Genomic DNA, 25,984 nt, shown 5'->3' with positions numbered 1-25,984 from the left:
GTTCAATGGGGTCTGCATGGACGTGGGTCCATGGGTCTCCAGATGCTCAAGCACGGTTCAATGGGGTCTGCATGGACGTGGGTCCATGGGTCTCCAGATGCTCAAGTACGGTTCAATGGGGTCTGCAAAGACATGGGTCCATGGGTCTCCAGATGCCCAAGCACGGTTCAGTGGGGTCTGCATGGACATGGGTCCATGGGTCTCCAGTTGCTCAAGCACAGTTCAATGGGGTCTGCATGGATGTGGGTCCATGGGTTTCCAGTTGCTCAAGCACGGTTCAGTGGGGTCTGCATGGACCAGTTGAGTCTGTTCCATCTACTAGACATGTCAGTGGATGTAGGCACCTGAGTGTGATCCTAATTTCACCCTGCTTGGGTCCCAGAAAAGACAGGTGGGCCTCTTCCTCACTGCTTTGTTGTGCGCCCACCTTAAGGGTCAGATGACGGCGTGGTATGACAGTAGATGCCTCTGCAGATTTAGAGATGAGCACATGGGAACAGAATTGCACTTAGGCACCTGAGTCCAGTTAGACGCCCAAGAGAATTTCACCCCATATATGCACTAAGCCAGGACAGAGCAAGGAAGGGGACTGCCTGGGTTTCTTTTCTCTCTTGCCACTGACTGTTGTTCAATGGGCCATAGACAGATACTTTAAACTTTCACACCCATTTCCTAGGAGAACAGCACGTTATGCTGGCTGGGAGCATGGTATTCCTTGTTCCCCAGTCCTGAGCTATAGGAACTCACTGAGATTTGGAGGCCTGTATCCATCACAGCCGATCTTTGGTCTTTTCTGCCCATACAGAGCGCAGAACGGGGGGCTCCCCGTCTGGTTGCAGCACCAGTCCTGCAGCTTTAATTCTTGATCTAGGGAGGAAAGTGAGAGCATTAAAGAGGGAGCAGTGACCCCCAAATGATGGGGGCTGGGAGACCCAGTGCCCCTGGGACAAAATAGAAAGTCTCCCATGGGTGTCACCTGGGGTCCAACACAGGTCCCCTCTCTACGGAGACAAAAGGTGGACAGAAACCAAAAGGGGTGCCAAGCCTTGCTCAGCCATACGGTCTACCCTGCCATCAAGGTCCACCAGATTTCAGCTACATCTGCCCATGCCTTCAACGGATCCCGAGTCCTGGTAAATCCAAGCCCCACTTACAAACATTTAATATCCCAGGAGTACACTCTATGCTTCAGAGCAATTTCCTTGCTCACATCAAACCCCTTGAATATACAAATAAGGTCAGCTCCAGCCCCTGGAAACACCGCTGGGCCCTGTCCCGTGTCACGCACTGTCCACGTCTGCAATTGCTAACACGAGGCACCAAACTGAGATGGACCCTCGAAGTCACCACGGCTGGAGAGAGTCAGATCCCCTCATCTCCCCTGAAAAGCACAGAGGACCTGCGTAAGGGCCAGCCACGTGGCGCCAAGGGCATGCGGGCAGAGCGCTGGAGTCGGGGCCTGTCTACAGCAGCACTTGCAATGCAGTATAGGGATGCCTGAGCTAGCAGCCGCGCTGATATGGTTCGTTTGCCTTGCCAAGAAGTCCGTTCAGAGCATCGTACTGCTGCTAGCCTATGCAGAAATGCCCATGTCTCAGAGGTTATGGGCTCTACTCCTGTCTCTGTCACTCGCCTAATTCTGCACTCTGTGCCTCAGTTCCTCACCCTGTAAAATGGGAGCAATGAGCCAGACTTGCTTTGCAGAACATTGAGAGCAGCTGATGGAAAGCAATAGGATGAACCACACGAGAGAAGCCTGTGCCTACCACGAAACGGTGACGCTTGTCTTGAATACTTCCAGTATTTCTCCTGCCGGCCGTCGAGGAGCTTGTTCTGCTTACTGTACAGGCATCGCACCCCAGCGCCGTACTGGTTGGGAGAGGCTGCATACAGCATGGTCACCTGGGCATCCGGCCAACCTGCAGCAACACGCTGGTTAGACGACAGCTTTCCTACTCCTCTGGTGTGGGGCGGGTGGGGGTTACCCCAGAGCCAGGCAGCGCCGGGGATGGCCTGAATCACGGCGCTTTAAGGCATAAACTAGGCTTGTTGTAAAAGCCCTGATAGCATCTTGCCGCGAAGGTGCCACAAACCCCAGCTTGGGCAGCGTTCGGGGCCTAAGCAGGTAATGGGCTTAGCACTGTCCTGTCGGGGCCATCTCCCATGCCGCAGAGCAGACTCCCCAGCACATCCAGCCCCCTCTGCACACAGTGTTTCCCTTGATGCCCTCCTATGCATTTGCCTGTAGATAGATCTCAGCCGAAGCAAAGGGATGTACACCGGAAGCCTCACCCCGTGGCAAGGGAGAGAAAACCCCGGGGAAAATGGCTCGGTCAAATACGCTCTCGGCATCCCACACCTCCTTTGCTGCGTCTGAAGCGGCCGTCCAACTCTCCCTGCTGCAGAGAGCAGGGGCATGGCGGCAGGTCCCTGTTCCACGTGCCCGGCTCCTGCTGCTTGCTGGCCCAGCTGAGGCACCGCACCCGGTAGTTGGCACGCACGCGGCTCTCCAGTCTGTAGATCCGCAGCCCTCGCAGGTCTGGGAGGGCAGGAAAGCAGTCATAAGACAGTGGCCTCCAGTGAACCGAACGCGGACATTTTAATGGACTAAGTTGTGGGCGGAGTGGTACAATTTTGGGCAAGATTTACCAGCAGGAAGAATAAATATGGGGTGAGATTTTTCCAAAATCAAATGGTACCGTGTGCCTTTGTGCCTTTCACAGTCTCCTCTGGATGTCTGTAGGTTAATGGATTATGGAAGCCAAAAGGGGACCACTGGGATCGTCTCATCCCATCTCCTGGATAACACAGGCCATAAGACCGAACTAGAGCATCTAATGTCAATTTAGAAACCACCAGTTATGGAGAATCCACCAGAGCCCTTGCAAGGCGGCTCCTACGGTTAACTACCCTCCCTGTTACAAGTCTGCACCTTTTGCCCCACTCTGAATTCATCCAGCTCTGACTTCCAGCCTCTGGGCTGGAGAGGCCGGCGTGGTCAAAATTCACATTTCCTCTGTAGGGTTCACGTTGTCCTTCCCCTCCTCTTGGATTAGCTAAAAAGACCGAGCTGGAACTGGCTGCAAGGCTCCTACCTGTGCTGTAGTCGCTGAACTGGTCGGGGCGATATTTAGCAGCCGGGGGTCTCTGAGTCAGGTTGTCATTTTGGTAAAATCCATCCCCGCTGCGTGAGAGAGAGGAAGACCTTCAATTTAGGGCCCCGGCAAGACCAGGCTCCTCTATACCAACACCATGTGTTTCTCTAACCTCCCTCAAACAATCCAGCTGGTGCTAATAAAGTCTGGCCACCCCCTGGGACACCCTCCGTGGCAATAAAGGATTCAAGCCAACAGGAACAGTGCGGGTAAATACAATGCAACACTCAGACAACTCGAGGCTTGTAAACGCTCATGTTCAGGTCATTATATCCAGCTCCTCCTCCGTGTCCAGCAGAAGTGGTAAAAACACAGCACCTGGAGTAGCCGATCAGGACATTCGTGGCTGGACGTCTGGTGTAATCCCACTGCATGCTGCCATCTTGGTAGAGGATCAGGACGTAAGACTTGACCCCGTCGGTGGTGAGGACAGCCTGGTACGTGTTCGTCTAGAAGAACACGCAGCGGTCAGGGAGGCAGGCACCAAGACGGTGTCGCCTCTGGGAAGGGCGCAGCGATGGCACCGATTGCTATTCAATGAGAGGCGATGAACAGAGACCAACCGTGGTGCTAACGAGGCCCTCTGGTCTCTATTGTGAAATCATGTAGGGGAATCCATGCATTTTGGGAGGGATTGCAACAGAGATGGGTCATCAAGGAGACAAGTGTAATCCTCCACAAAGCAAACTTAAGCACATGCATGGAAAGCTAAGGATTGTTTTAGAAAAAACACAATGACATTTTTTCACTTTTGGCACAGAAAAAAAGTGACATTTTATACCAAAAAAATGGACTCCGGGGGTTTTTTTTTTTTTAGTAAAAACATAAGAACACAAGCAATGTCATACTGGGTCACACCAATGGTCGATCTAGCCCAATATCTTGTCTCCATCAGTTGCAGAAGTGGATGCTATACATGGAGAGCATCAAACTGGATACCTCTAAAGTGATCTATCCCCTATTGAGTACCGTCCCTGGCCTTGACCATTTATTGATGGTCCATTTTCATTAGTGAAAGCTGTGTTTCTGCTAGCATCCGATGAATGAGCTTGTGGGAGCTTATGCATCTCTGCTTCGGTTTGTCCACAAGGTGCCTCTCCACCCTGCCTTCCAGCAAACAGAAAGTTTCTGTAACACGTCCAAAAAACCCCCCAATTTTGAAAAGAAAAAATTCCAGGGAGAAATCTCCAAAGAATTTAAAACACACCTGAAAAGAGCTCTACTCCAAATCCCTGGACATGAACTTAGACTTTGGGCTTTTTTTTCATAAAAGCATTGGAGATGGGGGTCAGTCCCCTCTCTGCACAGACAGATTTCACTGCGTAGGGAGCGACAGTCATCTCAATGCCAAGGGGCTGTGTGCGCTACCCACAGCCCCCCTGAAGCCCCCTTTCACCAAGTTTTTATCCCAGTTTTCAGCAGAAGGGTGAACATCACTTGAACTCAATGGATCCAAAATGAATATGGGGACCCACGTGACCATTGCTGCAGGGCACTTGCAGCCACGTCTGTCCTTGAATACCCATCGAAAGTGCTTCCCTCACTTCCTAGGCTCTGCCCAGCTGGCAATTCAAAGCTCGGGAACTGAGGTGCAGAGAGCCAACAACTTGCTGGAAGTCACAGAGCCGGGAATGGGCCCCTAGACCCCCCAGGACCAGCGAGCGCCCTCCCCACAGGACCCTGTGTCCACTCTCAAAGTCCCCAAAATGTGGGCTGAAGCCGATGCAAAAGCCCCGGCACCCACGTTTCCTACAACGCAGACACAGTGCAACAGGAGAGGCATGAGGACGGTGGTGAAGAGGGGCGACAGCTTCCTGCCACTTCAGGTGCCACATACCTTGGTGACATCCCTCCATGCAGGGTAGGCAGGAGCCTTCACCCAGGTGATCTTCAGAGTCCACACGGCCGAGTACAACGTCTCCACGTATCGCCGAATCTTCGCTTCCACATCTTGAATGAACGGAGGCTTGGCAGAGTTCAGGGTCATGAATTCCTGGGGGTTGCATATGTGCACGTGGTTATACCCCCCTGTGGGAGCACAGGAGAGAGGCGGCGCTGGGGCGCATGAGACTGGGAGCTCCTGTCCTGTGCCAAAGCCTCTGTTCTAGGGATCCCTAAGAGCATAAATGAGACTTTCTGCACCGCAGTGACCGTCCCCCTAAGTTAGGGCATACTCACGTGTATGGGGCCATCGGGAACACCTAAAAAGCCCAGCGGGTCTAAAAAGCCCGGCTTCCCAGTTACACCCACTGCAGCGGGGATGGAGAAGGGACCAACAGAACAAAGCTGTCACGAGTTCAACTTTGCCAGCTTCATGGGAAAGAGTGCCAGACCCGTGCAGGGGGTTGGCCGGACTGGCTATAAGGTCAGCGTTAGTGTTACCATCCATAAAACGAACCTGGTAAAAGGTAGTGCCAACACCTCTGGAGAAATCAGCATTATCCCAAAACACAGCTACCATCGGGACTGTTTCATGGCCATTAAACCCTTCAGGCGGTGGGTTGGGATATGGGAAAACATCGTTGTCTGCGGCTGGGAAAATTATTTGCCCGTTATCTGTAAACTAAAAGTTAATTCCTTGGGTTAAAATCTTCATACACAAGCAACAGAGTCTCTGCTGCCAACGGAGGCTTAAGTCATGGCCCCGACCCCTCAAATGCAATGCACTTTGGAGTCAAGTCTGTACGTGCCCTTGAGCATCGTGGGGTCGCGCTGAGAAGCCCAACCATGGACTTCACACAGAGCCAACGGCGGCCCCTGCTACGTCTTAAGAAAAGAAAACCGTTCTGAAGGAAGCCTTAAATCATAAAATGGTCGTAACTTTAACCAAAGCCCACTAAAACTCTTCCAAATCAGGCAGGAATGCCAGATCCTAGGAAATATGCACCAAAGCTGGGATGTCCCTTGTTCCTATGGACAGCCGTTGTGTCACGGGGGGACTGCAGACTTTTCTGATGCTTCACACCCACGAGCCAGCCTTAGAGAAACTCTAAGGAAGAGCTCATTAAATCCTCCAAATGAATCCGTTGTCAAAAATAAAGCAAACAAATCAAAAGCATGCAAACTCTGAAAACTCCAGTCTTTCTACACCGAGGTACTTTCCAAGAGAGAAGGCAATGCGGCCAACGAAACGAGACTCACATAGAGAGCGTTGCGGAGCGTTTTCCCAAACGGAAATCCGATCGCGGGTTTGAAGAGGCGGGAGTTAAAATCCACTCTCTTTTCCACGTACTCTTTATCCTTTGCCTTTGCTCCGTACGGATACAGGGTCACTGCTGCTGCAGAAACACAATGGTGAGAGCGACTGAGCGTTAGTCAGAAGAGTTTCAGGCTGATTCTTAAAACATCAAGGTCGGCTACATTTAGGGCAGTGACAAGAGAAGTGAATGAAGCATCCGAGGAGGGGGACCGCAGCAGAGCGGAGCGCGGCAGGGGTCCCGTTGTGTTGCTCCCAATGGCCCCCCTCTCGATGACTTACGTGTGGTCGGCTGGCCTGTAGCACCTGCAACCGACCCTGTAGCCCCAGCCGAGGCCAGCGCTGTCCCTCCCCGGGCAAATCCTGCACCGGTATCATCCTCACGCGCTGCCCATAAAAGCAAAGAACAATTCATGCCATTGCAGTGATGGGAGTTGTAGGGCAGGGGGTGGATGACCCCAAACCCTCGTCATTTCTCTAAAAAGCCCAATTGGTCTCGCCAAGCCTCCAGGTCTCTCTCTACGCCTGTACAAATCAGGTCCAGGCACAAGTGCTGTCATCTGGATGGTCAACTACCTGATGCACGGCCAGGCAACGAGCAGCCTCAGTTATACGCTCGATTCATTTGTGCAGGCAACACAAAGCAAGGCTAGGTTGAGAATCAGGCCCTGGATGTACGCAGTGATAACTAATTATCTCCTGATCCCTGCTCGCGTTGACAAGGAACCGCTTGGTTTGGGCATCTCAGACTCATAGAAAATGAGGGTCTGAAGGGACATCGGGAGGCCACATCTAGTCCAACCACCTGCTCCAAGCAGGACCAGCCCCAACTGCATCATCCCAGCCATGGATTTGTCTAGCCACATCTTCAACACCTCCGAGGATGGAGACTGCACCACCTCTCTGGGTAACCAGTGCTTCACCACCCTCCTCGGGAGGAAGTTTCTCCTAGTATCCAACTTAAACCTCCCTTGCTGCAACTTGAGCCCATTGCTCCTTGTCCTGTCATCTGCCCCCACTGAGACCAGCCCAGCTCCATCCTCTTTGCAGCCGCCCTGCAGGGAGGTGAAGGCTGCTACTAATTAGCAGTCGAAGGCTGCTCTCTCCCTTAGTGGAGTAGGTGTCAAACACCATAAAAATACAGAGAAGAGTGGATAGCCCAAAAGACCTTCCTTAAGTGCATATGCAGTTAAAAGTCCAGGCTTTCATGCGTGAAGTAACCCTTCATTACAGGTCTCCAGGACAAAGGAAGGACCCCCAGCGTTGCTTACAATGCAGCCACCACCACACCCCCCACCTTTCCTCCAGACCTCACGCAGTCCCCATCACCCCTGCCAGGGAGAACCAAGGAGAACGCAGATGTCTTCCCGCCAGCCCTAAAAATAAGCAAAACCTGAGGCCAGGCAACCAAGACATGCTGTCGTGCACATGTAGCCGGTGATGCCAGCAGCTGGGAGCACGCGGAGGAAGCGTTCCTAGGAAAAGCCCGTGTCTTCCTCTGCAGCGGACTGACAACCCACGTGGGACGTACCTTGTGTGACCGGGAGAGGGAACGGCGTCGTAGCCAGGCCTGCCCAAGCTGCCACCTCGGGAAGCTGCAGGGAGGACGGGGTGCTAGAAAGCAAACCGGTGGAGGAAGGTCCCGGCTCTGCAGCCTGTGGGGCCTTGGCAGGAGTTTTGCTGGCCAAGGCCGAGGCCGAGGAGGACACTTCTGATGATACATGGACTCCTGTCACTGACCCATCTCCAGACAATGGAGAGACCTCCCCAGCTGGGGACAAGACCCCCATTTCTTCTGCTGGAGCATTTGCTGGACCTGTTTCGCTCTGGGAGTCAGCAGTGGATCCCACGTTCCCCTTGTCTGCGGCCGACGCAGGCCCTGCGCTATCCCCTCTCCCTTCTGTAGCCGCAGGAGAGCGCGGTCCCTCGCCATCCGACAAGGGAGGAGCAGAATTGATGGAGCTGAAGCCTCCAAGAGAGGAGGACCCTTCCTTTTCGGCCTCCGAAGCAGGGGAGGCCGTGGCGGTTTCCCCAGGGATGTTGGCAGCAGACTCGAGCATTTCCTTTCTGGTTGGGACTGGAGCACCCGACCTGCCAGCCGCCACCGTGCCTGTATTTTGGGTCTCTGGCCCCGAGAGCTCGGTGGGTGTTTCGCTGGAAGAGACGAGAGTGGATGGGGACCCTGCTCCTGATGGCACGAGACCTCCTGCGGCCACCCCATCGTCCAGGGAGGATGGAGGGGAAGATCCAGCGTTAGCCAAGGTCCCCATGTGTCCCGTTTGCAGCTCTGCTGCGCTTGGCGGGTTCAGCTCTGCGTCCAAGGAGGAAGAAGGATTTGGGGCGTCGCGGCTCGTGGATGTCGCGGCTTCCTTGGTATCTGCGGAGGTCTCCCCTCCCATCTGGGACAGCGACGGCACTCCGCTGCCATGGGCTCCGGGCAGCTGTGCTCCCCGAGGTGCTTCTGCTGCTGCGCTGGGAGCCTGGGACTCCACAGCAGATGGAGAAAAGGGGGTTTCCTTAGCACTTGCACGGCCAGAGCTTGCTGCCTCCTCTATGCCTGCATCTGCCTGGGTGACTGTAGCCGGTTGGGAGGAGGTAGGAGCATTAGAGAACCCATTAGGGGCAGATGCTACGTTACTGGGCTCTGACCCGGAGGAGCCAGCCTTAGGCGAAGCCCCCGATTCTCCGGTGGACAGCTCTGCTGCATTGGCTGACCCCAGCTCTGGGATTGAGGGCAAGGGATAAGTTTCACCCAGGAGACTGCTGTCGGGAACAACCAGTTCTTCCCTTGCAGGGGACGCTGAGCCAGTCACGTCCCCAGTGTATCCAGCCCCAGCCGAAGCAGGAGTCTCGCTATCAGAGGACACCAGAGAAGAGCCTGAAGCGCCAGGAGCTCTGTTCACTGCACTGTCAGGCTCTGAAAGCAGCGGCTCGTTGCTGGCAGATGGAGATGCGTCTCCTGGTGCTGTGCGTGCTCCTGTCCCTGCTGCATCCCCTCCAGATGAAGCAGGGGACGTTTCAGAGGCAGCCGAGGCTCCTCCGACTGGCAGCTCCAATGCATCTCTTGCACCCATCTCTGGACTTGCAGAGGGTGAGAGACCAGCTTGATGCTGGGCGTCACTGACAGACGTGGCAGCTTCCTCGCTTTCCGCAGACGCCAAGCTGGAGGGCTTCACACCCGCATCAGACCGCAATGTCGCTCCACTGCTAAGGGCTCCAGAGAGCTGCGGTCCCCGAGAAGTTTCCCCACCTGCAAGGCCAGAGCTCTCCACCGCCCCTGTAGCCTCCTTAGTTATCAATGCTATGGCTGCCTCTGCAACCCCCGATGGCTGGGAAGAGCCAGGAGCACTGGAGAACCCAGTTAGGGGAACTCCTATGGTTTTAATCCCTGAAGCTGATGGCTCAGTGAGGACATCACTGGGAAAAGCCGGGGCAAAGGCTTCACCCCCCAGAGAGGACCCAAAGGGAGTTGTAGTGCCAGCTGAGGTGCCTGCTTCTCCCATGCTTGCTGGACCCAGCGCTGTGCCCAAGGGAGAGTCATTCGCTGCACTTGGAGTACCTGCGCTGGATATTCCTGCTCCCCTGTTGCTAGCTGTTGCTGCTGTGCTAGCAGAGCCCCCGGCCTCCTCCACAGCTGCAGGGCCCACAACGGTCTCGTGCTGGGAAAAATCGGCACCACTAGAAACTGCTCGAGGGGTGACTCCTGCCTCTGAAATGGAGGATGCAGCCAGGGCATCGCGAGGAGAAGCAGAGGCAGCTGGGGACGCGTCTCCGGAGTGGGGTTGTGTGGCCATCACTGCCCCATCGCCTAAGGATGATGGGAGAGAAGGGTCCAAGCCAGCCAAGGTTCCTGCTCCTGCCACCAGCAGCTTCGATGCATTTCCTGTGCTGGTCTCTGCTGGGCTTCGTGCTGCATTTGAGGGTGAGAGGCTGGTTGGACTCTGGGTGTCAGTGATGGAGGTGGTGGCTTCCTTGTTTCCAGAGGTTTCCACGCCAGCATCGGGCAGCAACGTCACTCCCCCAAGGGCTCCGGAGATCCGTCCTCCCTGGGGAGTTGCAGCTGCTGCAAGGCCAGAGTTTGCCACTGCCTCTGTGCCCTCTTTGATCGATGCTACATCGGCCTCAGTGACTGCAGATGGCTGCAAGGAGCCAGGAGCACTTGAAAACCCATTCCCTGAAGTTGACAGCTCAGCGAGGACATCGCTGGAAGATGCTGGGGACCCCTCCCCTGGCACTGCCCCATCCCCTGGAGATGAAGGGAGGGAAGTTTCAGAGGCAGCTGCGGCTCTTGTATCTCCTGAGCCTGTTTCTGCTGGACCCACCACTGTGTTCGAGAGCAAGGGATTGGTTTCCCATTGGGTCTCCACGCTGGGTGTGGTGGTTTCCTCGCTTCCTGCCAATGCTGGATGAGTGGATTCAGGGCCGGTGCTGGCCGGCGCGGCTTCTACTTTGTTCTCAGGTTCTCCAGAAGCATTTGTTGAAGCAGGTGGCTCTGCCTCCATGGCTGGGGAGGGAAGCGGGGTTTCCTCTCCATCGGCACGGCTGGCACTTGGGAAGTCCTCCTTCTGCCCTGCAGCAGCAGGTGCAATCACGGTGGGAGAGGGTTGGGAGGGACCAGGAGCATGGGAGGATCCGACTGGGGAAGCTCCTGTCCCTGCCGGCTCTGCAAGCGACGTCTCAGCGGGGGCATCGCTGGGAGACAGGGACACGTCTCCTGATGCCGTGGGTGCCCCTGTCTCTGCCCCAATCCCTCCGGATGCAGGGAGGGAAGTTTCAGAGGCCGCCATGGCTCCTGCTCCTCCAGCTGGCAGCTCCGACGCAGCCACCTCTGCTGGACCCACTGCTGGGCCTGAGGGCGAGGGTCTGGTTTGACCCTGGGTGTCCGTGATGGATGCGGTGGCCTCCTCGTTCCCTGCAAAGGCTGAGCTGGAGGTCTCCACGCTGGTATGGGGCAGCAATGCTGCTCCACTGCCACGGGCTCCGGAGAGCCATGCTTCCTGAGTTTCAGTAGCTGCAAGGCCAGAGCTCACGGCCACCTCCGTGCCCTCCTTAGTTACATGCACTACGTCCGCCTCAGCATCTGGAGGCAGCTGGGAGGACCCAGGAGCTGCGGAGACTCTTGCATCTGCAGCCTCTGAAAAGGACGACTCGGTGGGGGCTTCACTAGGAGATGTGGGGCCAGAGTTTTCTCCCTCTGGGGCATGAATTGCTTCCCAGCCCTCCAGCGGGGACCTGAGGGACGCTCCAGCATTGGCCCAGGCCCCTGGCAAGGGCTGTGCAGTGCTATCTGGACTCAGCTCCACATCCAGGGGCACAGGCTGGGTTTCACTCTGGACACTGCTGTCTCCAACAGCCCCTTCGTTGGCTGTGGACACCAAGCTATCGTCATCCCCTCTGCCTTGGGTAGCTGCTAGTCCTGAATGCATCTCGCTGTCTGAAGGGGGTTGACTGGGTTCGAGTGTGCTAGAGAAAGCCTGTGGATAGAGCCCTTCTTCAGCATCAGGAGGTCCTGCTGGCACAGTATCGTCCTCCCCAGCACCAAAGGCAACGGCGGACATTTCCTCTGTGTTTTCTGATGTTCCTATGGCTGCCCTGCTCCCCAATGATGGCTGTGTGGGTTCAGGAGCTGTGGCCTTTGGGGCATCATTTGTGCTGTCCATCTCTGAAGCTCCTTCCGAGCCCTTGGCTTCATCAGGAGCGGTGGCAGTAGACGGGGTAGTTTCCCCCAAGGGTTCACGCACTCCCGTCACTGCCTCCGCCTGTAGAGATGACCACAAAGAGCTTTCCATGTCGCCCAGGTCTTCTGTGCTCCACAAAAGCGGCTCCGTAGCCTTTCTGGTGTCTGGGCTCCAGGTAAAGGCACCTACTTCATTTTGGCCATCAGCACTGGAGGCCGTGCTCTCTTCCTGTGCTCCCACAGCCAAATTGGTTGTTCCCAGGCCTGCATCCGTGGGTAGAGGTACTGCCCTGCTGAGAGCTCCAGCATGAGTTGTCCCCTCCACTGCTGCCCCCATCAGCTCCGTCTCCGCGGTGGATGGAGAAAGGGGCGCTTTGCCGGCAGCAGAGATCAGTTCTTCTTCTGTGCCCTCCCGCGGGGCAGGCGCTACGAAAACTTTATCGAGGCCTACGAAGAGAGAAGCAGCAGCAGGGATGCTGGAGAATGCATCCGGCTCCACCTTGGAGGACAAAGAGGATATTTGTCCAGGGAAAGGGAAAGCAGTGGTGGCTGCTTCTTCTGCATCTGGCGTTGTGGTTGCCAGCCTGTTGTCCAGAGAGGAGCGCGAAGAATTGGTCGTGCTCGGTAACGTTTTGGCTTCTGCTATAGAGGGCTCCGCTGTGACACCGGGGCTTGGCCCCGAGCCCAAAGAGCCTTGTCCCCCATCACCACTTGTGGTGACGTCACGCTCAAATACAGCTGGCAGAGAGCTGACAGTGTGGGCCTCCGGGAGCTGCGAGTGTGTCGGCAGCCTGGTTATCTCAATATTCACCTCCCGGTAGGAAAACCCAGGAGAAAATGGCGTTGGGCCATTGCCGGCGTCAGCAGAGGTGGCAGCTCTGTCTGCAGTTTCTAGCTTGACCACTCGGAGCACGTTGCTTTCTGCTGCAAAGGACATGGGCTCGTCCTGGGTCAGCTGCCCTTCCGTGGTGGCAGGCACGGCAAAGGTGGTCCCCAGCTCTGCATAGGATAGAGAAAAATACAGCAAGGCATTAGTCACATTAGGGAGCTGCTTGCTGTCAAAATTCACCCCGTTGGATGAGTTATGCATAGACTTTCCATGCAGAGGGTGCTACCCAACAGGGTCATTTGCAAATTAAAAAGCAACCTGAACTGGCTTTGCTGCTAATCGGATTTCAGGTGACTGTCCCAGTTTTTTGTCCATGTTTCTCTGGCATAGAAGAGATAGGGCACATCCTCCAGCAACTCTGCCTGGTCTCACACCTGGGTGCGTATTACAGCAGCCCGAGGGATGCTGTATCCCAAGGGGAAAACCAGTTGGTAAAACCTGGAGAGCAGTGTGTAACAGTCACTCCACCACAGGGCTGCAACAAGGCCGGCTTTTTATATATATATTTTTTTGGGTTCCAGATCAAATCAGTTCCAAATCACGTCAATTGAGCAGAACTCAGTCGTTCCAAAAACCATATCGATTGAGCAGGCAGAACTCAGTCGTTCTCCTCCATCTCAGACCTCTCACCCTGAGATTTCAGATACTCCCAGATCCATTAGCAGGCATCCTACATGCAAGCCCAAGCCCAGAGGTTTGGGGTTTGGATGCCCCTAGATACTACAGGCAAGCATCCTCCATCCCAGACTCTTAAGTCCAGGACTTCAGATATTCCCTACACTTCATCTTAACCCACATCAAGAGGCTGAGAAGCAGGCTGAAGAGCTGGTTGGGCCAGTTCTACACTTATTTCTGGTTCCCTCCTTGCCAGAGGATCCCAGTAAGGCAGCTGTGGTCAGGTCCTCCGCTGAGCTAAGTCAAAGGAAGCAAAAGGTGGAGGAAAGCCATCCTGGGGGATTTGTGATCCCTGCAAAGGTTGTGCTTTGAACTTCTGGTTGACTTCAGTGTCGATTCGGGGGCAGGGGAACAGGGAGATGATCTTACAGGACCTGAGGCCTCCACTCATTCACAGTCTTGACATCCTGCAGCAGTTCCTCCAGGACTGTGGTCCTTTCCAGCAGGGATGCTCTGCTAAGGTCCTGGTTGCTTAGACTGCTCTATCCAAACTGGCATAAAGTGACCCGTGACTTAGCTGTAGCCAGCCAGGTGGAGGATCCAGACCCTTGTCCACAAGTGACAAGACAACCCAATGCATGAACTAATTATTCCCTCATTTGCATAGAGATGATCATCTTTGCATACACTCTGCAAAGGACACATCCAGACCCTTCAGTCCCACTGCCTCTTAGATCAGTGTGCAATATGCAGGCTGCCAGGCACAGAGGCCCCATTGCAGACAACATTCAGACAGCAGAAGAGGACACAGGGGAGAAATAGCACAGCAGACTGTGTCCAGACTGGAGTGGCCATCAGGATGGGGGCATATCAGGGATCCTTGCTAATCTCTCTTCACTCCACAGGTGTTAACGCCCCTCTCTCCTTTGTAATGGTCCTGATGTTCCTTTAAGCTTGCAAAGAAGAATTTTTCCAACTATTTAAGCTGGTCTAATAAAAAATATCAGATTTACCCAAAGGACCTCGTCTGCCTTGAATCAGCTTATCCCTTCTTCTGCAGTTTTACTATCCCTTAGCCATTCGTAGTAACCTCTCTCTTGTATTTCCCAGCCCTGCAGGCTGCATTTAGCTCTAGCTAAAACCTTAAATCAAGCATGGTCCTATTAACTCCTACTAACTTAGGGGTGAATACAACTGAGTGTGAAGTGTTGGGTGCACTGTCAAGATGCTCAATAAGACTGGATTTTGATTTTAAAATCTGAATAGGAAATTAGCATAACTGTAATGTCTATGGGACTAATAAAATCCTCTTTTGGCTATTTTTGTCTAGTTTGCTATGTTCTTTAAACTTAATATTAGGGTTGGTAAGCCAGTCAATTGACCAGTCAAATATTGTCAACTGACTAGTCAATTGACTGCATGTTTTTGACCGTTCAAAGATTAAAGCAATTTTACCAAAAAAACCCCCAAATCTACATTTCTTGTAGTTTTCTTGACAGAAATATGGGGACTATGGCACATTTCTTAATGGAAAATGTGTGTTTTTTCTGTGTATTATTTGGACCTACTAGCCATTTTTTATTGATACATGACTAGTCAATTGACTGAACTTTATTTGACCAGTCAACTACCCAAGCCTACTTTATATATAAAATCTAGAAACTAAGTGCATGTTCCTATAGTTGTATTTGTTTTTTAATTGAGCTTGAACTGAATAATACAGCGCTAGAGCCTTAGCATATTAGTAGAGCTTGTAGTTTGTCTTTAACTGCAGAAAAATGTGTGTTGTGTTATATGTGATGAAGCACCACTCTACCTGCATCCCCCATTTCAAAACCCTAGATGCACCCATGGCAGCAGGGACATGTATCCAGCTGCTAAGATGGGAAACACCCCTGAGTTGCCAGCTCTAGTGATCTCAAGGCAGCTTTTTAACTTTACTTGTCTCATTAAAACATGAGTTATCTGCCAGCCATTCCTCCATTTGTCCCATTAAAAATGAAGGCCATATCTACAGTCACGCCATTGCAGCACAAGAAAGGGCAAAAACGTGGCGTGTACAAAGGCCCCACTACTACAAAAGAGACAAAAGCAAACGAGATAGCCACCACTTCCCTATGTCCACCGGCACCTCCCATTGTTCCCAGTAAGAGCCAAGCCATGCAAAACAGCTGCCAATCTCTGGTGCAGGGGGCTAAACAGGACTCCATTAGAAAATGGACTGGGAGGAGCAGCAGGGATCATGAAAGATGTGGCAAATGAGGAGATCAAGCGGCAGATTCGGGGGGGTGCAGAGGAAACAGTAGGATGAGAGGAGGGAAATCAAATATCAGCTCCCCACCCCGAGGCACGTCAAGGCAAAGGAAGGGGCCTCCTTTCCGAGCACCAATTGTCAGCTCTCCTAAAAGGGCCAAAATCTCGAGAATTGGGCACCTGCTTGAGGAGAGATGGTGACAGTTCCCAGCACTCCCTCAGTCCTGCATCCTTCGGGACTGGCCACTGAGACAGGCAAATGTCTGGATGAGAGCCACATGGACACCGTTCCCCACCTCCCACCCCCTCGGGACTTCTTCCAGGGTCCAAGAGTCATGTGTCCTCCAGAAGGCAACACAGAATTGATGGTGAAGGAATCGGAGGCAGTGAAAGTGAAGACGGTCAAAAACTCAAATGCTGACTTTGAGTTTTCAATTAAACTGCAGCACTTGAGAATTAACTCATCCTGGAGAGGACAGCTGTTCAGGTGTGGAAACAGGAGGTTTCCAGATGTTTTCATGTCCCCTTTTTCTACCAGCGTCCAGCTTCAATGAGAAGGTTGCCCTGGGCTTTCTTTAAACCCAAATGTGAACATTAGCCTTTGTGCTGTTGGCTAATTCTCTACACATCTGGAACATTTTGCATCATATCACAAAGCGGCAGGGGGAGTGGACACAGGATGGGAAACATTGAATTCCAGGTAGGATTTGTCATCACCTTCAAAAAATGTTTGTGGAGCATGTAAAAAACCAGGTTCCAGACTGTTTATTCCCAGCCAGTTGGGACTCCTGTCCTTTCTGGCCAACACTGGCCTTTCATATCAATAGTTCATACTCCCTCTCTATCGCCTTCTTTGTACCCGCTCCCCTTTGAGTACATCATCCTTGAACGTACGACTGGAGCTGTACACAAGGATCCAGCTGAGATCCCACCACAGCCCAGCGTAACACCATCACCACGCCCTTGTGTTTTTGGGAATGCCTAATACTTCCTAAGATTGCATTCACCGAGTACATGGTCCCACCATCCTGGTAACTCAGTATCCATCCAACTTACTAGACCCCAGGGACATCCCTTTTTGTTCCCAGCTGCTGAGCCCCCATCTTATAGCAGGACTTCTTGCTACTACTATCCATGTAGATGCCTAAGCACTTTGTGAACCCAAGACCAACCCATGAGCAACACCATCAATAACCTGTAGCCCAACCCATGTCTTCCAACCCTCCCCGTTGTCTCCCTGCAATGCAGTTCCTTTCCCACTTTATTAATTCAACTGGAAATCTAGCCAAAAAAACTATCAGCTCCCACCTGGCACCACATCAGCGCTTTATCTGAAGTCCCTGATGACCTGAGAAAATGATTCTCATGCAGGAAATATATCAGTTTAGCCTGCATCCCTACCTGATGCAAGCCCATGTCGCATTTTAGCTCTGCCGCATCAAATAGAAGATCCCATCTCCACTACAAGTTACTGGCTTGAATTCTGGACTAAAACAACTTGCTGCAATAGAAAGCAGAAAAAGACAGGGCAATTTGCCCATCTCACGGAGATCTAGTCGAGTCTCTGAATTATAGGAGGAGATGGCATTGCATACACATCCCATTGCTAAGTGTGTGGTACGTAGCTACCCCAGAGCAGGAAGATCTAGCAGACCTATTCCCCTGTCTAAATGACACAGATACATACTCATGCAAGTTCGGCTCCCGGGTTTCCCACAGAGCTGATGTGACCGTGAGCCAGTCCTTCACTCTGTGGGAGAGCTCCCCTCTGGAAGAAAAGGTGGGTACCTACCTTTTCAAAGGGCTTTCCTATCCTCAAAAAAAAAACGTGTCATCTTAAAGCTTGCATTAATTTCAGATTTGGACATTGCCAAGCAGGGGGAAAAAACCCATCTCTGGCTGAACTGTCCCCCTGGAAGCCAGGCAAGTTCACATCCACCTTGTGACCCAGATTGAACAGACCGAGCAAGAGCAGGGCTTACCATGTAGGATCCACATCCAGCATCCCAAGAAGGTCCAAAGCAGCTGCCTCTGCGTTCCCATGTCTCTCAGAGGAGCTCGGGGGAAGCTCACTGGAGCGTGTCTCTCCCGGAGCTGGAAGCAGCCAGGTGCTTTCTGTGCTCCCAGCTGTCCCTCACTTATATGGGACAGCTGGAGGAGGCGGGCGGTGGCGACTGCGTCACACTCCACCCCCTCAATGCCTTACCTCTCCCCTCCCATGCTCCCACCTCCCCTTGACACCCGCCACCTCCCTCGCACGTTCCCTAGGAATGCATATTTGCACGGGGTGCTGGGAACATCCGACGGGCACCGAGGCTGTCCTCTGTAGGGAAAAGGAGCACGCATCCATTCCTCGGTTGGGTTTGTATTTCCCTGGTAGTGGTAAAGATCATAAGCAAGTAGGCTTGGAAGGGCTTTCAGGAGGTCGCATCTAGCCCAGCCCCCTCCTCAAGGCTCTTCCAAGCCTACTTGCTTATGATCTTGCCCACTACCAGGGAAATACAAACCCAACCGAGGCATGGATGCTTCTTGAGGAAACCAGCGCAGCCACGTCTCTCCAACCTGCTCTTGAAAACCTCTAGGGATGGAGACGCCCTGGCTTGTTCCCTGACCACCCTCAGATTCAGAAAGTCCCTCCACATCTCCAACCTGCCTTTCCTCTGCTGTAGCTTGAGGCCATTGTCCTGGTCCTGTGCCTGGTATGCTTGCAAGCACTGCTGCTGAGCACATCGAGGGAAAGAGGGGCGAGCGGGATGCCCACTGGGCAGCAAGGAAGGTCCGCAGGAAGCCAGTTGGTGGGGCCAGACCACCGGGAAGGGCTGGGAGGTGCCCAAATCAACTTACCCAAGCTACTCACCAGCTTCAGCACACCAGAGAGGATGGCTCTGCCAGCCAACACCATCCTTGCACACCAGCGCTAGCTGGGGGACATGGGCCAAGGAGAGAACGGCACAATCTAGGCCAAGAGTTGCACCCAGCTGATGGCAAGAAGTCAGGACATTGCAAGCCTGAGCTACGGGGGTGCCAGGGTTTGAACAGAGCAGGTGACGTTGGGGTAGTTCACTTCCCTACGGGGACCCCGCCCGTCCCCGGGGCATCTCTGGAGGGGACAGGACTCCCACAGGGAGCAGAACTGTAGGAAGAGGGTGTGAGCACCAGGAGGGGGGCATCATGGTGGGGCAGAAGGAGCCCAAGCCACCCCAGCTGCTTGCTGACCAGCACTGCCACCGTGCTTATTTTTGTTGCTGGATTTCACAGTTTTTGGGGGGGGGGGCCTTCAAGCAACCAGAAGCGGCTCAGGGACTCTGTATCGCTGTCTAGCCAGGGGTCCGGTGGCTTTAGGTCTCCATCCAGCCTTCCCAGCTGGGCCTGGGCCTCAGCTTCACCTCCCCACCATGAAGACCAACTCCCAGAGGCCACCCCCTCCCCGTTTGTAAAGGATCTGGGGCTCCGTGGAGGAAAGCTATCACGTCTCTGCTCTCAGGGGTTGGCAACACAGACCGGCTCACTACCTCCATGCCCATGCCACAGACCTCTGTCTCCTCCCAGGGTGCATGGAGAGCCGCCACCCCAGAGGACATCCAAGACCAGCAGAGAGGTCTTGGGTCCTGCTGGGAGAAGCTAGGTGAGATGGAGAGAGGTGGCTTGAAGACCGTCAGCACACCACTCGAGGGTGTCTGGAGCACTAAGGGTTAAACCCAAATACTTTTCTCCAGTCTGGCACAAACTCACTCGCTCTTTCTGGGGCTCAGCTTCACCACCAAGGAGTCCAGCCCTCAGGGATGCTGATACTCGAGCCCCCCCTTTATATAGGGTTTGGAGACCCTGGGAGGAAAGCTCCCAAGCCAGCGCAGAGCTGGAGGGCCCGACTTAATGGGTGCAATTAATTCAATGTCCCCCCCCCGCTGCAGAGCGCCTGCCGCCAGGGGTGACAGCATACGTAACCGAGCATGCACAGGACTCTGTGTACTGATATCCATGGACTTGAGACACAGCCTTGCCTGTGCCTGCCGGCTAGCTTCCCCGGAAAAAGCAGGGCTTGCAATTGAAATGCCAAGGGAAGGCGAGTCACGGCTGAGGAGGGGTGGTCGTATAAACACGCTCGTTCCACCCATGCTAAAATGGCCTATTAATGGCACTGATGGGGTCACAGATCACCGGCCAGCAAGGGCTTTCCACTGGCTTGGAACAAATGTCCTGTGGTGATGCAACGCTATTTGCCAAGAGGAAAAGGCAGGCGTGTCGGCAGCACGTGACATCCAGCGGGGCTGGGGGCAGAGAGGCGGCTTATGAACAGAGGGATGGGCAGGCATCACTGAGGCCGGTAGCACAAGGGCTGCAAGCCCACGGGTACTGTTAAGACCCAATACCAGCATTTAGCCTTTCAGACGGTGCACACATCCTCTGGTCCATCTTCTCAGCATCAGCCCAATGGTCAGAAGCTGGAAGCAAGCTGGCAGGACCCATCTGGTTATGCAAGTGCCTCGGCTGAATCCCTCTCCTGTCGCTCCCCTGCGGCAGGCTGGGGCGCTAGGTCTGTGTAGCAGCAGGGCTGATGGTAGACAAGGCTGTGGATTTGTCTGGGATGGTTTGGATAGGGATGAGCCTGCCTCAGGCCAGGGGTTCCTGCTCTAGGGACCTGTGACTGCTTTCAGATCCAGCCCTGAGCGCCAAAGCTTAGACACAAGAAGGGTTGGGAAAACATGATGTGGGGAGCATGCACCACATGGCAAAAAAAAATGACTATAAGTGCAAGAAGCCACAGCTTCCTCTGGTGACATGGGTGCTGCAAAGACGTGCGAGGAGTCTGAGGAGAGGAATTTCAATTAAGTTCAATATTGACAAGTGCAAAGTCCTGCACTTAGGAGGGAGCAATCCCCATGCACCGGTGCAGGCTGGGGGTGACGGGCTGGGCAGCAGCTCTGCAGAAAAGGACCTGGGTGTGACAGTGGACAATAAGATGGATATGATCCTGCAGTGTGCTCTTGTTGCCAAGAAGGCTAATGGCATCCTGGGCTGCACTGGGAGGAGCGCTGCCAGCAGATCGAGGGCAGTGATTCTCCCCTCTATTCAGCACTGGGGAGGCCACATCTGGAGTCATGTCCAGTTTTGGGCCCCCCACTACAGAAAGGATGTGGACAAGTTGGAGAGAGTCCAGCAGAGAGCAGCAAAAATGGTTGGAGGGCTGTGGGACAGGACTTATGAAGAACAGCTGGGGGAACTGGGCTTATTTATTTAGTCTGGAGAAGAGAAGAGGGAGAGGGGATTTAATAGCAGCTTAAACTCCCTGCAGGGGGGCTGCAAAGAGGCTGGAGCTGGACTGGTCTTGGTGGGGGCAGATGACAGGACAAGGAGCAATGGGCTCCAGTTGCAGGAAGGGGAGTTGAGGTTGGATATTAGGAAAAACTTTCTCACTAGGAGAGTAGTAAAGCACAGGAACAGTCTACCCGGAGAGGTTGGGGAATCTCCATCCTTGGAGGTTTTGAAGGCCCAGGTAGACAAAGAGAATTATGTTTTATAAAGGAGGAATTTAATCACACCCAAAGCTTTGAGTGGCTGCCTCAAAGACAGATTTTCTAAGATGGCCATCAAAAAAATTCACACAGGCACCTTTTAAGTCAGACTCCAAGGAAGGAGAGAGAAGAAAAGAGTATCATCTGTGATTTGATTTTTCCCGTAGGTATGATCATAGGACGAGAGGGACTTCCTGAATTATCCCATGGCTGCATGCAATTACATCATAAACATAGGGTCCCATCTATAAATACCTTATACACACTATCTTTAAACTAATTAGGCTGTTTCTCTACTCTTCCCGTGGGCAGTTCCTGCCTCTCTACTTCAGCATCTGCTTCCTCTCTGCCAACCCCACCGCACTCACATCTATGTATTGCATTTATCTTACTTCATTCATAATTACTTCATTCCTTTTGCAATCAGAATGATTTTTTCTGAAATGGGGCAACTTTACTGGACATTTTTTGACTGCAGGTTCTGAATTCGCTCGACTTCCCAGCACAAAAGAGTAATTCTGTCTGATCATTTATAGGTGGATGTCACTGAAAAGAATAATCTGTAGTAGCTTATTGGGAAAACTGGAGGTTTTGAAGACATGAGCAGACAAAGCCTTGGCTGGGATGATGTGGTTGGGACTGGTCCTGCTTGGAGCAGGGGTTGGACTAGAGGTGACCTCCTGAGCTCCCTTCAACCCTCATTGTCTATGCAGCAGGAGGATGGGCAGCCCAGGCATAAAAGACCCCTTCTCTGCCACTAGCATCCAGTGCAGCCTTGGTCAAGTCACTTGGTCTTCCTCTGTAGGGCCCCTGGGAGAAGCGAGCTCATCACAGTCTCCACCAGCACAGAGGACTTGGCAATGTTCACCTGGGACTTGCAACAGCAGCATTACATTGGCATGTTGGACATGACACGCACGAGCAAAACATAGCTTCCTTCTCCAGGAGACACACACACACACGGGCCTCCCCCAGCTACTCGACCTCAAAGCAGCAGCCCCTGGAAAGAACGCAGCCTCTTAAAAGGCACCGTGCAGTAGAGAAATAGTAGTCGATCCTTCTGGATCACAGTGTGCGCATGGGAGGTCACCAGGACCGTCAGCGCATACCCCTAGACAGGAGCGTGGGGGAGCAGAGGCTGCCCAGCACCTTCCACACCCCTTTCAGGCCACAGAAACAGAATCAAAGGCCAAACCAAGTCAGGACATTGAGTGCTTCAATTGCTGCAGTTATGTACACATCCAGGAATTGAACCCAGGTCTCCTGTACAGCCAATAAAGAATCTACCACTGAACCACAGCAGCTCGCGCAGGTGCGGGAATCACTTGCAAACCTGGTTCAAGGCAACCCGTGTGCTGAAGGGCAGCATTAACCAGTCCGAGGCTGAGTTAGGATTCGGCCTGGGAATAGCGGACGGTCCCGGATGCACTGGAAGTATCCCAACGCATCTCTACATGAGATGCTAACTGCACAGCAGCCTAATAACACCCCGCAGTAGCGTGCCTGGCAAAAAACATGCTAATATGCTGCAGCGCAGTAGTATTAGGCTACTGCACAGTAAGCATCGCTAAAAACCCGTGTGCTAGTGCTTCTGCGCAGCAGTGCAAGTTCCTGCACATTGATTTTGTACTTAGTTAACCAACTTAACGTGCAGTAACTACGGCACATTAATGAATGTGTAGACGCTCCCTGTTAGGATCAAAGATTCAAGGCAAAGCAAGCAGAAGTGTCCCTGCTACCAGCGAAGACGGGACCCTAGGCTGAAGACAGGTTGGTCTGCATGCGCCTGGATCTATCCCATACCCCCCCGGCATCCTCCTTGGAATGAGAAAGGGGACCGGGTGGGCTAGTACAGTGTGCAGGTGCTAGAAAAATAAAAACTTTGAATCCAAGGCATGGTGCATTATTACAGGCCATGGCTCCATCCAAATGCTGTTGGCAAAAACTTTCCAAGCCCAGCGCCGCACTCCTGCCAGGCCAGAGTTTTGTCTTGGTTGCTGGCCAGGGCGTGCACCCGGGACAACAGCAGCATTCCAGCAATTAATGGACCAGTTGTTCCAATGCCATTTAAATCCCCCGTGCATCACCATAGGATCGCATCAGCAGGCTTGTCGGGCAGCGGGTGCACGGGCCATTTACAGCAGAGCGGGGAGAGCCAGAGGGGCACCAAGTTAACCATAAACCCCAGGAGGTTCTGGATCACTTGGCCCATTGAAACCAGGCGCGCTTCAGTGGAGCCAAATGCAAAGCAAGACACCTCAGGGCAAGAAACGTGGTGTGGGAAGGAAGGAGCATCTCAAGCTCCCAGCACGAGGCCCGGGGAGGCAGCGTGAGCACAGTTCGGGGGTGCATAAGCCAAAGGGGTAGCAACAAGATGATGCCTTTCTGGCAAGACTGGTGCTAGACTTCTGTGCCCGGTCCCGGTTCACAGACTCATAGCAGTTTAGGGCTGGAAGGGACCTCGTGCCATCATCTGTGTCTGGGTCTTTTTTGGGACGTGGAAAAAATTGGGAAGGGCACAGAAAAGACCTGGGAAAGTGATGTCAAGATGGGGGAAATGCCTGGCAGCGAGATAGGCGGTGTGAGGTCTCCTCCTTCCCAAACGATCGACGGGAGACTTGATTACACTATCCTAGCCCTCTGTGGGGAAATGATACTGGGGGTAAAGGAGTCTAATTCAGTGGAAAAAGCAGACAAGAGACCCAATGGCTGGAAGCTGAAGCCAGATACATCTCAGCCGTAATCCCAATTATAACCGCGACCCACGGGAAGAGGCTGGGAGAAAAATGGTGGAGTGCCCAGCTCTTATGGGCTTGGATTTAGAGACTGGATATCTTTGGGGAAGGTACAGGTTGGCCAGACAAGATACTGGACTCAAGACGGGCATAACGGTGATGTCCAATGGCCGGGGAACTGCAGGCAATCAGGTCACAGGATTTAAACAGCCCTGTTGGGCCTGAAAACTAGCTCAAGAGTTGTAATAGGTAAAGCATGTGTTCAAGGAGCCCATGAACAGACACCTATGGCAGGATAGTCATTACAAGGGCACTGAACAGCGCTGCACCTTGCAATCTCCTCCCAAGCTACTCCTATGAGAGGCTCTTTGCAACCGCTGGCTCCAAACGCTCAAGCCCGTCTCTCTCTGGATCTGGTTGCCATCCAGCTGAGAGTCCTTCTTGATTTCTAGCCAGAGAGATCCATCTTGTTGGTACCGACTGTCCCCGGAGCTGCTTTAGCAAAGGGCGATCTTTATTCACAACACCACAGCCATGTTTCCCACACTTGAGGGCATCCAGTCTTTACTGGTGCAAAATGCACCCCAAACAGCCCCGACGCAGCATGTGAGCAACTCCTGGGGCATGCCGGGCCGTGCCCGAGCCCAGCAATGTCGCATCCCGCGTGGACCGGTCCTGCGGCTTCTTTGGACTGTTCCCATCAGAGCCACTTTCTGCCACGTGCTGCGACTGCTGCTCTCTGCACCCGAGGGTGGCGGCCTTTAGACCATCACAACTGCAAGGACAAATGAATTCAAGGTGTGGATGCACCATGCATTTGGAAAGGGGCATCATGATACTGTCTAATAATTTCCTTCTTAATAATCCCGAACGTGGCCTTTGCCTTTTTGACAGCTGCTGAGCGCAGAGCTGATGTATTAGCAAACGGTCCATGGTGACTCCCAGATCCTTTCCGCACCACTCACGGAGAGCCCAGCAGAGCACAGGCAGACTTTGGGTTAGTTCTGCGCCACCCAACGCCGATCGACACCAAATTTCACATCCTTCTGTATCTCCTCATGGTCCACATCTGTCTCGACCATGTTGAATAATGTTGCGTCGTCCACAGATTTGGCCCCGTTGTCACTCGCCCCCTTTTCCAGATCGTTGATGGATATGGGAAACAGCGCTGGTCCCAACACAGATCCTGGGGGGCCCTGCTCTTCACTTCTTTCCATCCTGAAGACTGACCATTTATACCCACCCCTTGCTTTCTGCCTTTGAGCCAGTTTCTAATCCACCAGTGCCGTTTCTGGAGCGCGTGAAGCCATTCCCATTCCCGTTTAGGAGCACAGGGCCTCCCAGACCGCTGATACCAGTCCCCTGTCCACCATTAACCCAGGATCCCCACCGTCCGGGGGGCCTCCACACCCATTGCACGCTGGTGACAGGCTAGGAAGAGGCAAGCCCGCCGTGCCAAAACAGCGGGAGAGAGACCACCGCAGCACGGCTGCCACTGGCAACTGGGGGGTGCAAAGAGGGGTGTATTCGTGCCCTTCCTTAGGGTTGTTTGCCCTTGCTGGGGGCAGGCTCTCGGGCTTTGCCCATGACAGCAATTGTGCTGACCCAGGACAGCAATTCTCATTAGCAAACCCACGTGCACGGGGGTGCTCAGGCCAGAGCAGAGGTCCTGTCTGCCCCACACCAGCATCCCCCCAGCTCACCTCTTCTGGAGGGCTCATGGATGCAGCAGCCAAGGGCGCGAACAGCCAGCCCCCGGCACTGCCTCCCGGGCTGGTCAGCTGCTGGGGGTGGACCAAGGGTCCCAGGGAGCAGGCTGGGGACCTGCACCAGCTCGAGCTCCCAGCCCTTGCAGCAGCCTCACCTGTGGCTCCCTCACACCTGGGCCCAGCAGCGGGGCAGGCTGCCCTGGCCCAACCTGCACCGGCTCGGCTCCGCTCTGATCCCAGCG

General features: G+C 53.7%; 1 protein-coding gene across 4 annotated transcripts in view; it reads right to left on the bottom strand.

Moving 5' to 3' along the window:
• MUC4 (mucin 4, cell surface associated) overlaps nucleotides 1–17,901 on the bottom strand; it is a 20,360-nt gene extending 2,459 nt beyond the window's left edge. For 2 of the 4 annotated variants that reach the window (XM_019503448.1, XM_019503450.1), the window contains exons 1-12: nucleotides 17,768–17,901; nucleotides 9,510–13,027; nucleotides 7,883–8,993; nucleotides 6,634–6,738; nucleotides 6,297–6,433; nucleotides 5,554–5,718; nucleotides 4,993–5,148; nucleotides 3,474–3,604; nucleotides 3,096–3,184; nucleotides 2,360–2,539; nucleotides 1,767–1,919; nucleotides 748–867 (exon numbers count right to left, since the gene is read on the bottom strand). In XM_019503448.1, the coding sequence (XP_019358993.1) occupies nucleotides 748–867; nucleotides 1,767–1,919; nucleotides 2,360–2,539; nucleotides 3,096–3,184; nucleotides 3,474–3,604; nucleotides 4,993–5,148; nucleotides 5,554–5,718; nucleotides 6,297–6,433; nucleotides 6,634–6,738; nucleotides 7,883–8,993; nucleotides 9,510–13,027; nucleotides 17,768–17,828 (5,926 nt within the window). In that variant the 5' untranslated portion in view covers nucleotides 17,829–17,901. The remainder of the gene's footprint in view (nucleotides 1–747; nucleotides 868–1,766; nucleotides 1,920–2,359; nucleotides 2,540–3,095; nucleotides 3,185–3,473; nucleotides 3,605–4,992; nucleotides 5,149–5,553; nucleotides 5,719–6,296; nucleotides 6,434–6,633; nucleotides 6,739–7,882; nucleotides 8,994–9,509; nucleotides 13,028–17,767) is intronic. The other 2 variants (XM_019503449.1, XM_019503451.1) reach the window with 2 other exon arrangements.
• Between the last annotated feature and the right edge of the window lie 8,083 nt (nucleotides 17,902–25,984).

Source organism: Gavialis gangeticus, unplaced genomic scaffold, assembly GCF_001723915.1.
Source record: "Gavialis gangeticus isolate Ggan-Ray unplaced genomic scaffold, GavGan_comp1, whole genome shotgun sequence".
NCBI classification, from domain to species: domain Eukaryota; kingdom Metazoa; phylum Chordata; order Crocodylia; family Gavialidae; genus Gavialis; species Gavialis gangeticus.
Note: the sequence above shows the minus strand (reverse complement) of the source record. Positions and strands in the feature narration are given on the sequence as shown.